General features: G+C 39.8%; 1 protein-coding gene across 4 annotated transcripts in view; it reads left to right on the forward strand.

Annotated features, from left to right (window-relative positions):
- The window catches only part of tfeb (transcription factor EB), a 28210-nt gene continuing 8872 nt past the window's right edge, over window positions 1–19338 (forward strand). Inside the window, exons 1-7 of one of the 4 annotated variants that reach the window (XM_061832889.1) lie at window positions 1–257; window positions 9367–9497; window positions 15056–15160; window positions 15326–15493; window positions 16965–17063; window positions 17153–17341; window positions 18014–18103. In XM_061832889.1, coding sequence (XP_061688873.1) covers window positions 15131–15160; window positions 15326–15493; window positions 16965–17063; window positions 17153–17341; window positions 18014–18103 — 576 coding nt within the window. In that variant the 5' untranslated portion in view covers window positions 1–257; window positions 9367–9497; window positions 15056–15130. Of the gene's footprint in view, window positions 258–7558; window positions 7689–9366; window positions 9498–15055; window positions 15161–15325; window positions 15494–16964; window positions 17064–17152; window positions 17342–18013; window positions 18104–19338 lie in introns of those variants that run through there. The other 3 variants (XM_061832893.1, XM_061832890.1, XM_061832892.1) reach the window with 3 other exon arrangements.

Below are 19338 nucleotides of genomic sequence, written 5' to 3' on the forward strand. Positions count from 1 at the left end.
AGCCCCCCCCCACACGACGCTATTGGTGGCGGCACAGGTGACAGTAGACGCGCACTGCTCGACGGTCAAAACATTGCACGCTGCGTAGCAACATGTGGAAGTTCGAGAAACCTAATCTTTTTGGGGCGTTTACTTGAACAAAGTCAGCACTTTAGCGGTTGAGCTAGCTTCTGTTTTACTTTTGGGGAGTGTAACAGAGAAGTTGTCGCTAAGCTCCACTTGACTTCGAGCTGTTCTCGTCTGACCTTCAGAGACTGGTAAGTGACATTTCACCAACTTTTTGTAACTCAGCCAAAGCCTTTAACTTAAAATTGTGTGTGTGTGTTTTTTTTTTAATTTGTTTTGCATCTATATATAGAACACGGGGCTTTTATTTAGGCATCCAAAATGGGCAATCGCGTATACATGCTCACAATGTGTTCACGAACATTAAGATGCTCTTCAGTTTCGTGTATTTCACGTTTGTAAAAGTATTTCTAATATATATTAGAACATTTTCGTAAGAGCCTGTCATGATAGACATAAAAACCGTGTTTTTGACTCGAGCTCAGGCACAAGATGTTGTCATGGGATAATGTACAACTTGGTGCCTCTTATGAGTCTGTCAGCCTCTTGCCATTTCTCAGCTGTAGCCAGGGCGCCAGTATCAGTAACAACACTTCAGCCCCGGGCTGTGTTGCTATGTATAAGCTGTGACTCTATCAACTATTGCCTATTCACGTACTTGCATGGCTTATGTTGTGCACGGTGCCAACATGCCGTGTTGAAAGTACCACAAAGCACCTTAGGTCTCGTCTTTGCCCTCAAACTTTAGTCACAAACATTGTGTGTCTGTCACTGTTACAATATTGACGCGATACATTTTTACCTTCATCCCTGACTGTTGAACTGTGAACAGCTAAGCTATTCGCTATAATACTGAGAACACAATTTGGGTTCAAGGTCAGGTGGAAAAGTCATTCATGCGCTTTCCTTTCTCAATCTGTTTCCCAGAAATGTCCTCATGACATTCTCATCTATCAGTGTAAAGCGGGATCAGAAGTGTGTAATTTAATATAAAATATGTGGTTGTATTACTGATTTCACTTCGAGGAATCAGATTTTTAATGGCTGGATTTCGGTTGTAAGGAAGTATATTACAGCATTGTTGGACACAATAAAGGAATGTATGAGTTTACAGTAAATTGTGCTTCACGGGACTTTTCACATGATGGTGGAGTTTAGATGGTTCTCTGTGAGTCATGTGTTATCTATTGCTTTGTGAGAAAAGATGAAATGTGAAACTACAACATTTTAAAGCATATTTTCCACCTGTTGTTGACTGAAGGCCTGTGGGCAAAGTTGGCATGCACTCGCACAAGAGCTGGTTCAGCTGTACTTAGAACCTTTGTGCCCCAGGGGACATATAAACCTGATTCAGATGGACCCATAATGTCCCTAAGAAACAAAATCCAATCGTTTCAAAACATTGCATGCCCTTCTTACACTTTGCTGTATTGGTGTTTTTGCTTGTTTTCTATGAACATCCATAATACACGCTTGGAAGTGAATGCAAATTAGGAACTGAAATATTGTATTTCCTCAAATAGTGGCCCTTCCTGTAATCAACGTCATGTCTTAATGATTGCCTGTGTTGTCCATAAATACCCACCTCCCCTTTCCCGAACAGGAAAATAGTAGCAGTTGGTGCCACTAGGTAACTGCTATTAGCAGTGCATATGATGATGAACGTATTAATTTTACTTCAATACATTTATGTGCACGTTGCTTGTAAAATGCAATGTGAAGATGTTCTGAAACCCTTTATGGCCGTTGTGAATTTGGACTACACAATTTGGAATGAGACATTGTTTAATCTGTTTTCGGATTTTTGACTCCATTGCATTCACTCCTTGTCTCATTTTCAAAACCAGTGCAGCTGACTATGGGACGGCTAAAGGCAGACCTGTATGTGGCATTGTAAAGTGTGCACAGTGAGAGGGGTTAGGGGTTGGTAAAAACACTCAACAGCTACTGTCAGCCAGGTGAGAGGTTGAGCAGCTATAACAACGCTGCATTACTTTCATCTCATTCTCACAGCGAGTGTGGCCTTTGTAATAGTCTAAAACCTGTAATTGTCAAACACTATCCTTTATCATTGCGACAACGTGTGATCCATGTAAACCGTGTAGAAGGACAAACTCGGGCACGTGTGTGTGTGTGTCAAATGCATATGGAAAGTGTGAGTGTGTGAGTGGTCATATTTCAGCCTCATTGGGCTTGTGTTTGCCTTTAAGTGTTGGTGATGGGGCTAATTTTCCCCAAGCAAACAGAAGCGTCCGTGCACAGACACACACAGGCAAGGTTGGTCCCATGTACTCGAGTGTGAGAGAGCATCAGGTGTGTGTAAATACAACTTCACCCGCCATATGGACAAGGACTGTTTTCTTTCCCTTTGTGACTGGGTGAGGAAGCATCTGCATGGTTTACTGGATTTTACCTAAACAAAAGATTACCCAAAAAAAACAAAAAACAAAAAAAAACCAGAGACGTTTCTTGAAACTAGTGGAATGATAGCTTTGCATGTGATATTTGACAAGATGACCCATGATCTAGCAGAGGTGAGTGGGTGGGATATTTTGGGGCATGTGCTGAATGTGTGACTCCACTTCCCCATCTTACCTCATTTCTACTGTCTCATATCCTCTTTTGACCTACAGACTGAAGCCTTTGTCTTTCACAATCTATTTTTTTAGAGAAAAGTTAGGGTCTGAGTCACATCTGAAGGGTGCGTACACACACCACCGCTGGGCTGTTGTTTGTATGTACTGTAGGGAGTTGTACTGATTTGTGTTCGTAGCTGTCTTAAATCTAATTAAAGGCCCTCAATAATTCTACGAAATGTTTTTAAATTTTAAACTTATAAAGAAAGTCTCTTCCGTGCAGCATAAAGCAGAATCGGCTCTTTTGAAAAGGTCCCCTGATGATTCATGGCACTGTGTCGCTATGTCAGACAGGAACTACTTAGATTTCACTTATCATATCAAGTGCCACAGACTAACACAAGCAATTTCTACTGGATCGGCCGAGATGAAATCCTACATATAGTCATTGAACGCCATTACTGAAAACCAGCTGTAACCTCATGTTACCATAAACACCGTGTTGGGATGTAATAATTAAATGTACCATTATTATTACCAATAAGGTTAAGTCAAGTAAAATTTCTGTTAATGACGAACATGCATCACCTGTTAGTGAATCTTAAATCAGTAACTACGTGAATGAGTGATTCAGCTATTGAAAAATGTCTCCTTTTAATTGCAGAAACGCCCATGTTTTAAAATGGTGTGTATCTGATCAGACAGCAAGAAGACTCCATGTTCTTCAACGTTACAAGAGGGCAGCACTGTCTTTATATTTCATGACAAATAACTCACACAGCATTGAGGACCAAAGTAAAAGAGAGTGACTCGCATTAGTTTTGTGCGACCCTTATCTGGCACCTGATCTTAGAAATACCTCCCATTCCATTTCGCTTTGCATGGTAACTCTCAGGCATGCAGAGAGAAATGCTGCAGGGTGGGTTCGCAGGTTCTTGCACATGCTCTTTTTCTGACACGAGCTCACCTGTAGTTCTCCATTTGTTTACACACTGTTAATAATGGACACTGGCTATGTTCTGAATGGAAAAATGTTTTGGGGAGAAGAAACATCATGAGGTTTTGCTACTATCATTGCCACTTAATTTTTTAGATATGGTTTTATTTTTGCTCTTACACATTTGTGTGTGAGAAATTTCCATCAAACAGCAATACAATTTGAATTGGTGTATTTGGTTAATAACTTAACGGTTCACATTTAATACATCATTAAATCCTGTTTTGGATGAAATAGCCCAGGGCTAGAGTCGGAGAAACCAAATTAAACCGCACTTGAGCTTTGCAACTTCCTTCTTTTGGCTTCATTTTTGCACATATGCTAAAAGTATGGAGGAACCATGAGGCATCATTATCAATTCAGTACACTGGTAAACCTCTGATTAGTTTTAATTTCAAAACAGTTTTTCCCCACAAAATATAATGGAAATAGAAATTATCAATTTCTGGTTCCTTTTGTGGTCATTGCAAAACCTTCATTTACTGTACTGACATTTAAAAGTAACATTTTGATAATTGAATTACAATGTAATTGTGGAAATTATTTATTCCTCCATTTTCAGGTGCTTTGAAATGATTCACCTTCAGCGAGGTGTGGAAGTGCTTTTAACTGGTTTGCTGAATGCTGAAGTAGTTTCTGCATATCCTGAATTGTCAGCAGATTTTTATTTGTATTGCCTAACTGGCTGGAGACAGCAGTGTAAAAACAAAAACTTGGTCCTGAAGATGAATAGCAAAGGTATCATCGGAAGGTGGCTTACTTCGTAGATGTATTTTTTTTTAACATTCTTCATTATCACACGTGTAAAAATAAATTAACGATTGAGATGTCAAAATAATGCACCAGTGAACATTATCTTTGATAAAAATGACGTATAGAGTTCATCCATTAATAGTGTGGGCTAAAAAAAACAACAACCCTGCTCTAGTCATCTCCCCCCAATATAGGTTTTTTTCTCAATTACAAAAACTGCAAAACGTTGCTGGGTTCATCTTTTCCTCTATCCTGACTACATTCTCAGTTCTTGTCACTGAAAAACCCTCAGCATGCTGCTGCTCCCCTTACGCTTCAATATAGGATGGTATCGGTCGTGTATGCATCAGTATCATCTGTAATTCATGCCAGGAGTTCAATGTGTCTCATCAGAACAGATTTTTTTTCTGCTGTGGTCTGAGAGTTCTTTAGGTGTCTATAGGTGACTGAGTTTGGAGGATACAGTTCCAATAAGCGTTGTTCAATCTGTACAGTGTGAGACATTTCAATATGAAGCTTCCACAGTGTTGCTTTTAATTGTACACCACGTACCACAAAATGGAGTCGAAACATAGTAACAGACCAAATCCCATTATTGGAGTATATAAAATGATTAACGTTTGACATATGTCGAGATGCAGTTTCTAACTGAAAAAAATTATTATGCTGTTTTTCTTCACATGATTTAATATGAATTAAATGTAATGCAAACACATCTCAGGGGTTCAATTTCAAGCCCTTTATTCCTTGTATTTGCTATGACTGATCAATTATCAATAGCAAAGCCAAGCCTGCTCATCACATACCAACTCAATCATTTGACACAGGGCTAAAATGTCAGTCTATGCATGTCGAATTTGTGTTGTTCCTCTTAGCATCCATGGTGATAACTGCTCGGAGTGGAAACTTGCCTCGTCCCTCCCTGCTCCCGAAAAGGGGGTTGGATTCTATATATATGTGCGCTGGATCCATTGTCAAAAGAGTATTAGACTGGTGGACTTGGTCAGTAATGATTTCTCTGCCTCCACTTTCCTTTTAGGATTGGCTGGTCTTGACAGGAATGCAGGTTTCCCAGCCAATAAACTTGGGGCCTGGAGGGGTCCTGCCCCTGGACCAAAATAACCCTGTAAATACACTGCAGGCACTATGAGAACTGGAGCTGGCCCAGCTGATGAACGCTTTGTGTACAAACAAGGCATGTTTGTCAGCTGGGTACTGCTGAACCACGCAGGGCTACAAATGTTAGCCTTTGTTGTGATGGGCACCAACCACTTTGATACCAATGTTTTTGTGCATTCATGGAAACAAATACTATAGGACGCTTGCATACAGCCATCTTTTACAGATGTTTTCTCATGGCGGATAGTGATGCTTTCTTGAAAGACTTTTAAATCAAAACTGAATAAAATAGTATTTTTTTTCCACAGACATTTGTACCTTTTAATATATTTTTGTGTCAAACTTGTTTCTTTGTTACTCAACAAGGTCCCGCAAGATTGTTCCCTGATAGCAAAATACCGTCACGTCATTCCGATTCAGATTGTGTTTCTTTTGGGTCTTTTTAAAAGCAGTTTTGGATCAGGGTATGATTAATGTTTTACTGTTCATATCCATACTGACTTGTCAGTTTGGTTTATAAGCGTGGTCAGGGCTGGACAGGAGGAGGAAAAATTTTGGAAATAAAATATACTGTATATATACTTGGAAAATTATTAATCTGTTCATTTTTTTATATTATTATTGTCACAGGTTAGCTAGCTGACTTCAGGTGAGAGGTGTGATAAACCTTAGACTGTCCTGTAGAGATTTTCTGTCGCCCTATCACTGAAAGCCACTTCATAAAATGTCGTCTGAATAGACAAATGCAGTTTTCTGAAAAATAACACCACACCAGAAATGTTTCCATGTTTTTACTTAAAACAACTTGGAAATGTCATATTGTACAGTGGAGAAAATATGCCAACCTTTTGGAGTTAATAACTGGTTGAGCCTCTTTTGTCCTAACCTCATCCAAATGTTTCCTTTCCTTGCAGATCACACCTTTCACATGTTGGACCACTCCGCTTTATGAAACTATTTCAGTTCAGTTGACTGTAACTTGGCCACTCCAGAAGGTGTATCTGCTCCATTTGAAGGTGTTCATTGGTTGATTTTTCACTTGTCTTTTGGTTAAATCCTGTTGCATTAGCCACTTTCTGTCAAGCTTAAATTGGCGACAGACAGATTCTGGTGCACCGTCCTCGTTTTTCTCCAAACGTAGAACTGTGCAGTTTTTCCAAACAACTCAACTTTCGTTTTGTCTGCCTACATAATATTTAACACGAGCATCCACGGTATCCTCCAATAGCATTAATTTGGTAAATGTTTTTTTTTCTGTCATCAATTTGTGAAGAGAGTTGTTTGCATGTGCCCGAGATTTCTGTAAGTCTTTGGCTGCCTTTCTAGGATCTTTTTCCACCTCCTTGAGCAGTCTTTGTTGTGCTTTTGCTGTTTTTTTTTCCAGGACTCTTACTCATTTAGAGACATTGCTTTTACCATAGACTGGTGCGCTCCAAGCCTTTTAAAGATAATTTTTCCAGCTTTATGCACGTTGACCGTTTTCATTTCTTGGTATTCCGGGAGCTTATGGCCCTTATCAAACAATACTTCTTCAGAATTGCAAACTCAAAACAGGTGTGTGTATGTGTGTATGTGTGTGTGTGTGTGTGTGTGTGCATGTTTTTAACAGCGTAGGGCCACTTTAACAAACACCTCCAATGTTGTCACATTAATTGGACTCTAGGTTGGTTGACTCCGATTACCTCTTGGGTAGGGCTAATTATTCACATACATATTTAAGACAAACAAACGTGAAAACATTTCTTTCTATGGTACTAGTTGAAGCCAACTGTCGGATCTGTCACAGACTGTCATGTATTCTTAATTCTTAATCATGGGAGGTGTGTATAGATGAAGGAACAGAGCTGAAGTTTCCACTATTAAGAGGGAAAAAAAATGGAAATAAATTGTCTTGACAACATTCCTCTTGTTTTTGCTTGGCTCCAGCTATCAGAATAATTTAGGGGAATAGTACGAGTGGGAGGAGGAAGCTGAGCCAGCGTTTAGAGAGATGGGCGAACAAGATGATGAATAGTGACTGTAACTCCGCCAGTTCCTGAGGGGTGGCATCACAACCATCGAACTTGCTTTTGTAAGCATCCGTTTTACGAGGCTTGGCAAACACAGTGTATCAGTGGCACGTGGAGGAGCAGCTTTCACATGGACGTGTCGATTTTGAGATAGCTGGAGATTCTCCGGTAAGAATTTGAGCGCCTACATTCTGTAGGTGACAAGAAAGTTGAGTTTGTGCTTCTACTAGTGACATAAAGTTAACTAGATAACAGGAAGACATTTGGAAACTACAATATGATCACCTTGCTTCATTTAGCTCGGGTTAATTGCTATATGGAGCCATATTATTGTTTAGTATTACTGCTGAGAATATGTATTTTATATATACAGATTGTATACCTTTCAAGTGTGTTACTCACTATTTTTGCCACAACAAGTTGTGTATCTTGTGATCTGAGTGTGAATACCTGCGTAAAAAGTGTTCTCGAAATGATTTATGTCCAACCAGTTTGGTTGGGCTTAAGGAATGATTGTTTTCATTTTCCGAATTCAAATTGGACACAATTCTCTTGAGCATACGCTTAGTCAAAAAGGAGAAGAGAATACCAACCGTACCTGTTCCAAAATTTATTTGGAAAAGTTCTCCTAATATCAAAAAAGCAGGAAAATTGTCGTTTTCCCGTGTGATCTTTAGAGGAAGTTACTTCACTTTTTGACAGCAGGAGTTGTGATAACTGAAGGGAGAAAAGGGAAGTGATGCACTGTGTTGTGTTGATGGTGCTCATCTTTGTCTTTCCCTACCTAATATTTATATATTCACTCATGGTGGACTAAATATAGACTTTGTTTTGCGTTGTGACAATCTGGTTCACTCATGATGTTGTCAGCTTGATCCAATTGATGGTGGCCTTCAGAACGCTGGTTACAAAGCATTTATGCTCTTCTCGATGATTCATGTGAAAGTGTACAGCAATTTGTTCCATTAGATACCATTTTCCAACATGTTTAAATGTTAATTTAAATACTGAGCCACTTGTATGCTTAACTCAATACTACTTTATTAGAATCGTTTCATACTGTATATGTTTTATATTTGATTTGTAGATATTGTATTCTTTTCAAACCCACGCTCTGCTGATGTCATACTTCCAATGCTTTGCCTTCAATTGTTATTCTGCGGGTTGCGCACCTGTTATGTTTTCCATGTGAACACGTCACTCATTCACATTTTTTTTTTCCAATCTATAGTCTTTGATTTGCTTTCGTATCCTTTCATTAACACCAAGTGCAAAGGTTTTGAGCTGTGCTTCACCTGGGAGGGCACCAGGGACTTCAGGGGTGGCATCACAAAATAAATAAATTGTAAATATTCTAATGTATTCTTACTGTGAAGGCAACATCCTGCATCTTTTGTTCCCATGGTGATAGAGGCGTGGCAAAAGCTGATTTTAAAAAGGATATCCATGTGATTTTGTCTTATTCATGCGAAAATACTTTGTGGTGAAGGGCCCCAAATTTATTTGCCAGTGCCACGGCGATGGTGTTGTTAAAATTTAAAATTAGGGATGTTTTCTCTATTTAAATGTATTTGTTTATCTTAATTCACATAACCTGAAATTTCACTGTCAGTGTTGCAAAAGGTTGGGCTGAGAGCATTATTTATTATTATTTTTTTTAAAACCCATTTCAAATATTTAAGTGGACACCACATAGTTGCATCAACATCAATTGCTTTAATATAACACTTGACTGTGTGTATCCTGTATTTGCCAGGCCCAAATTATTTATGTTGTCTGAATGAGTGGTCAATGTGCTCCAAAAACGCTGATTTTTATACCATTTGCTTTTTGTCCTTTTTGCCAGTTTGTTTGTTTCCTCCCACCATCACTCGCCTCCATCGTCCCCATCATCATGCTTCAGCTTCCAGACATGTAGTCAGCAGCAGAAGCAGAGGCTATTCCTGTTCGCAAACTATTTTTTTCCTCTCAAACAAGGTAATTATGCACACGGTATGTTCACGCAATATGAGTTATATTACTTTGTAGTGAAACTCATTAAGTCTTGAATTACCATATTACTTCATTCTTCATCGCACCTGCATGTTCCCAATGCTGATAATGTCTCATACCTGTAATATATTTATTTTCAAGCTTTAGTTCTCATTAGTACATCCCAAAAGAATATCAGGCTTAAGTGTACAGTATGAAAAGGAACTGTGCGCCTCATCCAGAATGTTTAGTGTGTTCCTGTCACCAAGGGCTATGGTTGTTTGTGTTCATATTTGCCGTCCCTGCTGAGTCACCTAATGTTACCGAACATAACCTGTAACCAAAGACATTATGTGTCATGCTGGTAGGCTCACCTCAAGCCACACACAAACACAGACTTGTGCACAACAGTAAGACACGAAAACATGCATGCGTCTATGGAATGTTGCAACGTGTTCCTAAAAAGGAGAACAGAGAAAGCAAGGATGTTATTTTAGTCCTTTGCCATACTGTGTGTCAGTGCACTTAGGCTGACTGATTGCATGTTACAGGATATTGGACTCAGACTTGTATAATTTTTTTTTCTCAATCTAATTGGCAGTTATTATTAATGCGTACTGTTACAGCTATCAAAGAGTTTTGTGGTAACTTTATTTGGACAGGAGGGTAGATTTAGTAGCAGTGAGTTGGCTGCTCACACATAAAGAGACATCATTTAACCAGAAATGAAATAAAAGGACAGTGACATAACATAGACAACAATGATTCAGACATAAAAACATGGCTAAAATTATAAATGAAAATGCACCTCTGTGTCTGTTAATATCTATGCACTAAGTCTTTTTACCCCTGTGCCTTTGGCTGCTGAAAGCCCTTCCTTGGCATTGGACACGTCTAAAAATAAACACAGTTATTAACACCATATACACACAGGTGCCATGGCCCCACACTGCCCCCAAGTGTGTGTCTGTGCACCCTTTCAGTTGTGTGCCATGTATTGGTTGGATTGAAGTAGAGCACTCCGTGCAATATGTCCATATTTTAATAGCGTCCATGATCACACCTTTTATTGACGTGCAAGTTGGTGACTACTGTAGTGTAGAATTGACCTCTAAACCCGGCTTCCTCCGCTCCGTGTCCTTCCACTGGCACTCAGTGTTTGAAGCGCTGGGGCCTGTGACATCAGAGGGTCAGACACACAATGGCCCTGCTGTCCCTGCACTGCGTCACAAATGCCTGCTTCCCCCGGTGGATGCTTGGCAATGGGAAGGCCAGTGTGGGATGTTATACTGCCGGGTAGCCGTGTGTCACCATATGAGGTCAGGAAGTGATCGCCTACTCGTGTGTATGTGTGCGTGTGTGTGAGTGGCACACTACAAATGTTACATGCCATGGCTTGGTCAGAGCTGGAAACTACACGCCTGTTACATAATGCCTGTTTGATAGCAAGACTGGGGAGTGTAAATGTTGCCATCACGATATCAGCTTTCAGGAGCAGTTGTTGTGTTAAAAGACACAACCGATTTGGTACAGAGTAGTATTCATCTCTTTTCCTATAACATTACTAGACTTCATTGTCAAGTGAGATCAAATGTTGTTGCTGAGAAATGTTTTTTTTTCTTCCAAATAAGCTTTGTAATTGTTTTGTATTTTACTACCTCTAAGCACAAAGTTGAAGGCGAGTGTCTATGGTTTGTTACTTTATGAGGAGGATTCTTCAAAAAGTCTATGACAAATTACAAAGAAATTTAGTGTAGAAAACTTTGATGATGATTTTTGGGTGGAAATACGACCAATGGAGCTGCAGTAAAACAAAAAAAAAAAACTTGTTGTGTATGGCAACGTTGTGTATGTGTACCGGCAACAACTGTACAACAAAGCAGCGTGTTTACAGCTCCTCAGAAGTAAAAAATGGAATCAAAGCCCACATGCTGAAAGTAAACAAGCAATTGTATTTGTCTAATAGTTTGTAGGTCAGTAAGACACAAACAGAAATATTATTTAAATTCTCTTGTCCCATTTAGTCATCTATCTCGTTTCACTTCATTTTAGTGCTGGGTCTCTTTCCTCGCTACATCTTCTCAGGGAGGCATTTTGTTCCATGTTGAGGGGAGAAACTCCTCGCGTTTGTAAATCCTCGTGTTTTCTATCGAGCTGGCAACTCAACAGTACCTTCTTTGATCTTCATTAGGGCCACGAGTGAGCCGGAGCTTGTCCCAGAAGGTTTTGGGCGAGAGCTGAGGTGCACCCTGGACTGATGGCCCGTCATTCATAGGGCACCTTTAGACAAACAACCATGAGCAGTCATAGTCTGCTCATTTCTCTCTAAGTCAACATTGACATGGTGCTGATGCAGGCTTTCATCGCCTGTAATTTATCCATCTACTGCAATGCCTGGCTCTCCTGTCTTCCCAAAAAGAACATCTCAACTTTACAAATGCTTCAGAACTTAGCTGCTCGTGTGCTGACGCAGACGAGGGGGCGGAAGCGCAGTACACCAGTTCTAAGATCCCTACAAAATGTGAACTAAATGAAGTCAATTAACAAGAGAGTGTGATGACATTCTTAAAAATCACACATGTACACAGACGTACCACTCAAATATAATCTTCACAAAGTCACTTAATAGATGCTTTTTATGTATTCTTTGCGCATTTCAGGATCGATATGAAGGTTCTTCTACGAAGTCTCTCAACAGTCTTGGGCCATTATATTTAGCTGCTTTTGTCAAGATGTCGTTTGGGACCAGCCATTCAATTATTAAAAAAAATAGACTTGAATATCCCCACAGACAGGCTGCATTTCACCATTATTAGCTCTGGAACAGGAACCAGGCATGCAGAGCCTGTTGACTGATTTTTAAAAATGATTAATGTAGCTTTTAAATGCTCTTTTTTTTTGGTGTTTTTAGACAATTAGCTCCTCATTTTCTTATACAAATATCTATTTATTTTTATCCCGTTTTGTTGTCTTTATCATCGTCCTTCAGTTTTATCCTAGCCAATTGTCTTTTGGTGTTTTTAGGTTTTACTTCTGTGTCCCTTATGGGAGCCTCCACCTTGGGAAGTGTGTCCGGTTTGCCTGCAGGGATGTCATTCTGCAGTTTTCCCAGGTTGGGGCATCTAGGGTGCCCAGTACAATTTGGGGAATCCTCCCCCAGTCTACTGGTTTTGTAGTGGTTTGTGTAGTTGTGGGCTGCTGGCACCTCTCCGGGTGGATGTGTTCTATAAATTGTCGTTCCCTTCCCAGAATCCTCAGTACCTTGCTATGTCTCTATACTATTAGACAACAGGTGGTGTGTTTGTGTACATGTGGGTGTCTTTGTGTTTAGATGTGAGGATGGGAGGGTTGGGTTCTTGTATATTTGCTCCCAATTTAATTGTCAGTTTTTCTCTGTGAAGCACTTTCTATGTACAGTAGGAAAAGACCTATATAAATACAATTTCACTGATTGATGGATTCACACATATGGACAATTTTTTGAGTCTTCAATTAATCAAAGAAGCCTGTTTTAAGATTATAGAAGATCCTTGGATTAGCTGGAGGGGAGAACATTCAAACACGGAACCTCTTTACTGAGGCAGACATCATGACTGTAATATTACATGACGTACATTTTTAATGGTCGTTTCCATTTTATAAAAAATAATTTAGTTTCATAATTTGGACAGGGTATTTATTAATAATTTTGGTCTTTAGTACAGTGTGTAATACAGAGACATTTCATTCTTTAGTTTAGATGTGAAGATATGTTACATTACATGTTTTTCATTATTTTGAACAAAAACATAGTCTTGCTCATGTGAGTTACAAATGACCCCATTTTCCCCGGGTTGTATAATCCACCATTACATCAGCGTTTTACCTCTTTTTTTATATGCATCTTGAAAACGATTTCCTAGTGTCATTCACCCTCTGAGGGCCATTGAGTGTGATCACATTTCCAATTTAGTTTGTTTGTATACAAGTGTTTCAATTTGTCGTATTTTTTAATGTGGGCGATCCGACGGGCACAAAGCGGGCACTGTATGCCCCCTCTGGTGCTGAAATGTACACTTTGGACAACAGACAGCTTCAGCCTTTCTCAATAGGAGCTGCCCTTCTTATTGTACCTCACACACAATGACCTTTTCTCTCTCTTTGTCTCTTTCCCCTCTGTCTTTCTCCTCTTCGTGACCATGTACGTCCAATGTCTGCGTCTGTTTCTGGTTGGTGGTTTGGAACCTCATGTGACTGCTTCTGTGGTTCTCAAAACAACATAGAGATACGGATTATGAAGTAGAACCCATCAGTTACTTCCCGACACACCTTTTGTTGACTCCAGATGAGCTTAGTCATGCAACGAATGAGCAGATGTCATTCCAAAAGGGGAACTGGGACTCCCCACTGAATGTTTGTATGTGCATGTTGCAAGACTGTATATGCGTGAGAAAAAACAGAAGCTGCTGCTGTAAAGAGGTCAGGGTGTTCCCCATTATCCATTTGCTGACATGACCATAGTCAGCATATTTTACAATACATGTTTTATCATGCTCGTACTGGCGGTCATTGTCATGATCATCATTTTGAGATTAAATTTTTATTGATACTGTGAAATCAAACATGATTGGGATCTTCTTTGAAAATTTCGTGGGACAGTCAATTAGTGGTTGAAAGAGAAATCCATCCAAATATTTTTGATAGCAAGAAGAGGAGAATACACCCTGGAATTAATGCCAGCCAACTGCGTGGCATACGAACAACCACCACCATCACACTCACGTTCAAACCTATGGACACACCTAATTTACAGTATCCAATTAACTTAAGCAGATTTTTGGAGTTTGGCTTTGGAGCAGGATTCCCTGTACCCACCCAGGAGAACATGTAAATATTTTAAACAAAAAACACAAAACTGTGAAATGGATCTGCTTAGCACAATAACACTAGACTGCCCAGGAAATTATTCATCGTTTTAAAATGAAATGAGAAAAAAGGAAACGGAACTATTGGCTAGATATTAGTCATACGGAATCCCACATGATTTGTTTCTGGAATACACAAGGTCGACAACAGCTTTTTGCAAATATTGCAGTTTGGAAATTATTAAATTTAGTAATGAAAACAGCCATCCAGCCCAATCCGCATTAGTCTCATAGGGTAACTATCAGAAAAATATTTATAGTACAATAGTTTTTGTTGTCTTCTTAGTACTTTCTTGTAGTATGTAAGATTACAATGTAGCCAAAATGGGAAATTCAACAAACAAAATAATATTGAGCAAAAAGTTTCTCCTCTCCTCATCTCTTCTAACCTTTCCAGAACAATTAGGCTTCTGTACAAAGAATATCATATTCCCCCAAATAGTGACCCAAGCCATTTATTTGAAAGATGCATCTAGTTGACAAAACATTTGGAGTTGCTTCTAAACTGTTTTTATATTTGTTTGTGCACGTTCCTTAAAGATGCTACAGAATACATTATGCAAATATTGCCTTTCAACGTACACACCTGCAGTGGAAACTACCCATAACAGATTGATTTTTTTCTTTTTTTTTTTTTTTTTAACCTGCGTTCCGTCACAGCTTCCTCTCCCTCTCGGACTGGACTGCGGTGCGCTGACTTCGTCTCGCCCTCCCCTGCCCCCACGCCCCCCAGCAATGGCCTCACGCATTGGTCTGCGTATGCAGGTAAAAAACATGCGCATCGTTTGTCACCCATTGTTATTGTTGTTCTCCACTTTTTATAAGGTTGAGGGGAAGTCGACGCAAACTGTAAGAAGGATTACCATATATTGTTGCGCATAGAATATAAATTATTTATTGCTCAGTGATAGTTTCTATGTATTTCCTCAGCTAATGCGAGACCAGCTGCAGCAGGAGGAGCAGCGCGAGCGGCAACAGCAGCAAAATGCAGCCCTGCAATACATGCAGCACCGCATGGCTGGACCACCTGCCCCCACTGCAGCCATCAGCACCCCCCAGAACTACCAAAGCATGCAGGTGCCCGTGGAGGTTCTTAAGGTCGGTACAACTGCAGCATATGATCATTTTAATCGTTGATCAGCGCTCTAATTAATACAGCACTTTAACATAAAAAAACATGACTTATTTAACTGATCTACAGTTAACCCAGAAACTCAGAATTTGGTCCCTTTCACCCGTAAACACTTGTATTCTGTTGGATTTAGTTTATTTACTGTAGTCTGTTAGATGAACAATCATCAGCAAATGGATCTTGCATGCACACGTTAATGAACCCAGGTTACATGCAATAACACTGTTTTTAACACACAAATCACACAAATACCACCTTAATGTGAGGCTCATCAATTGTATTTGGTACCACATCAGCCAAAGAACACACTGGCACAAACTGACAAAGCTAACATACACTGCAAAAACACACCTTTAATTTTTCATCTCAGTCTGAAGTCAAATCAGACTAAAGCTCTCCTGTTTCAAGTCAGTCAGGATCACCCAAATTATTTAATTTTGTTAAATGACATAATAATGAGAGTGGGAATTTCTGAGAGAATTTTATATTATTTTCGTCAAAAATTTGCACACGCAAAAAGTATCATTTGTTTAAAGAACATGGGGAAGTCTAGATAAGGGAGGTCATGGCTTTGGATACTCCTGATAGGTTAATTGACAACATGTGAGTTAATTGACAGCATACTTGGGGGTGTATTTGAGGCCACACATCAAACATTCTGCTTCCTTGTTTGAAATCATGGAAAAAGCAAAAGAAATTCGCCTGGAAATCAGAAGAGAATCGTGGAGCTCTACAAGTCGGGCTCATCCTTGGGTGCAATTTCCAAACACTTGAAGGTGCGGCGTTCATCTGTTCAAACAATTACCTGTGTGTGTCAAATAAAGCAACTGGACTCAGTCGCACCGCTTCGTGTGTGCCAGAACTGAACGGGTGGGGTGGAGGCAAATTGAGGAGCGATTTGAAACAAGGCATTTGCTGGAACAGCAGACTGAAGGAGGAGGCATATATGTAGATAAGAGTCGTTATACATGTTTGGCAATGTTGGAGTCAGACATTGACTGAGGAAACTCAAGTGACATTTCCCCTGATTCCAAAGATACTTTTGTGCCCTTTGAGGACATGTGTCTATTTACGTCCAAGTACTTCTATGCCTGTGTGCATTTCAAGGTATTCAGAACTTAAATAGGCGTGTTTACTGTATTTGTGTTCATGTATTGCTGGGAAGACTTTTACGATGTTCTGGGTCTGTTGGATTTTTCTTTTTTTCAACCTGCAGTGAATGACTAATGTACTTTACTTTCAAACCCAAAATCAATTTGACACATTAAGACTAAATACATTTACTCATCTTCCAAGAGGAATGACAAACTGTCTCAAAAAGTATACATCTCACGATCTATTCATCATCTTGTGTTATCGGCAGCGGTGAATTTGTAATATGTAAATCCAATCAAACTAAAATGATATTAATAAAGAGTGCTTTACTTCCAAACGCAGGTGCAGACCCACCTTGAGAATCCTACAGACTACCATATCCGCCAGTCTCGGAGGCAGCAGGTGAAAGAATACCTCTCCACCACTTATGCCACCAAACAGGTATCTGTGCACGGCTATCCTTTATCACTGCAATTAGATTGTTGCGTTTGCAGTTGCTCATCCACTATTCCTGTTCCCTCTTTCTTGAGATGGTTCACGCTGTAGCAGGGCCAATGCCACCGTCTCCCCCTGCAGCCGTTGGGCCTTCAGGGGGCTCAGCGTCTCTACCCCCGCCCCTCCACTCTCCGCACAGGCGCACTGAGCAGCTCATGACAGGCAACAGTGCACCCAACAGCCCAATGGCCATGCTCAACATTGGCTCCAGCCATGAGCAAGAGGTACGGGGTCGAGAGCATGGCGTAAACTTCTCAACATTCATTCTAGGTCATGTCAAATAGTATAGTTTACAAGGACCACATTGAACATATATTCCTGAAATATGGCTTCATTGCATGCATATAACATTATGAGGATTGAATATTATCCCCATTATCGTCACATTTTACGAAGCATTGTAATGATTTAATTGGCCCTGGGTAAGCAGAAGCGGCATTGTAAACGCCATTGGGGTCGCGCGCACAGTAGGTGAATAAATGTATTGACTAACTGAGGCTGACACTGCCTTTCATTGAAGTTTAAATGCTTCATTATGGCCTTGTAGCGGCAATTACGACTTAACAAGTGACAGACAAACAATTTACTATGCCAAGGCCCTTTGAACCGAGCAGACTTTGACCAAAACCTCTCATACCGTAGCGCTCGGACTCTGTTTTGTCAGTCTTATTGAGAGGAAATAGTCTAAGCGGTTAGCCTCCATGGACAAGTCCTCTTTTAAGTCGACGCTAGACTGAAAAATGCGCCTGCAGGTGAGTTCACCTAACGGCCTCGTCATGTAAATAGCTACTTCGGCAAAAAATAATTTAGACTGTACAAATGTGGCTCATATGCACAATTTGTCTTATGCACTATTGCAATACTCCAATAGCAAGTTGTGCCATGTTTTTTTTCAGATGGATGAGGTCATTGATGACATCATCAGCATGCAGTCCAGTTACGATGATATTCAGGCCTACGTAGACCCCGTCCAGATGCCCAAAACAGTAAGTCTGGCTCATAAAGAAGAGTGATTAGACATTCTGAACGACGCTGTACTGACAAAAGTATTGACATAAACTTCTTAATCAATTCATGAATCAATTAGTGCAGAGTTCATCTGTACTGATTAGTTTTCTCTGAATTTTAATTCATCATCTCACCCTGACATATTGGTGGTAATCCAATTGTTTTGGATGAATGGACAACGTTGCCCAAAGACACACTTGAAAACGTTGAAGAAAATATTCTCAAAAGACTGGAAGCCGTTATCGATTCATAGCTTCCATTTTCTTTTCCTATATGTGGAATATTCATGCCTAAGGAATCCTGTCCATTCAGTATTTATTATTAATTAATGTTACAATTCAATCACAATGATTTAGATCCATTATATGCAATCATCTCAAGTTATGACACGTGCTAACATGCTTTTCTAATGAACGTTTTGACTCTTTTATTGTAGGGTTAGGTCTTATCAAATGGAACAAAATTTTGGTATGAAAGAAATTCCACAATAACACATTCAGAATTTATTTACTGAATCTAATTGAATTATTTATCTATACAGATGGTATAATAATAATAATAACGACAGGTGTTCCTGTAGTTTCATGTGGTTAGTTTCTTTGCAAACATGTAATTTTGTTATTGCGACTGAGATGTAACTGTCATTCAAACTGTTTATCACATTTATGTTTTTTTATTTTTTGTGTCTGGACCCAAGAAGCAATTTATGATGTCATGATACACAAGCATCTTCTTGCGTAAACGTGCAATGGTTTTATTGATTTGAACATGCTGAGCTAGGTTCTGCACAAATCCAACAAAAACATGTCAATTGGAGACAGAGGGAAGGGCCCAAATGAGAATTAACAATTAAACTCCCAGCAGTTAGAGTTCAACTTGTTTACAAGATATTTGGAAAAAAGGAGAAGGAGAAGGAGGAGGAGGGGAGGTGCACAAAAGCAGGGAGGAGGCAAGGGGCTGAGGGCAATTTGAGCAAAGGGAAAACAGGCTGAAAGTCCAGTTGGGGGAAAGTTCACTCTTGTTTGGTGGTTGGTAGAGGAGTATCTCAAGACGAAAGATTGGCTCATTGGTACCGAGGTCAGTGTCCCAGCACTGTCTGCCTTGGCGCGAGGAGGAAGGACGCCTCCGACCTTGTAAGGATGAAGGAGATGAATAAGACGTATGCCATTGTGGAAGTTATTGAAGGAGAACAAATCCAGTTGGTAAGATGCTG

Source organism: Syngnathoides biaculeatus, chromosome 10, assembly GCF_019802595.1.
Source record: "Syngnathoides biaculeatus isolate LvHL_M chromosome 10, ASM1980259v1, whole genome shotgun sequence".
Lineage (NCBI taxonomy): Eukaryota > Metazoa > Chordata > Actinopteri > Syngnathiformes > Syngnathidae > Syngnathoides > Syngnathoides biaculeatus.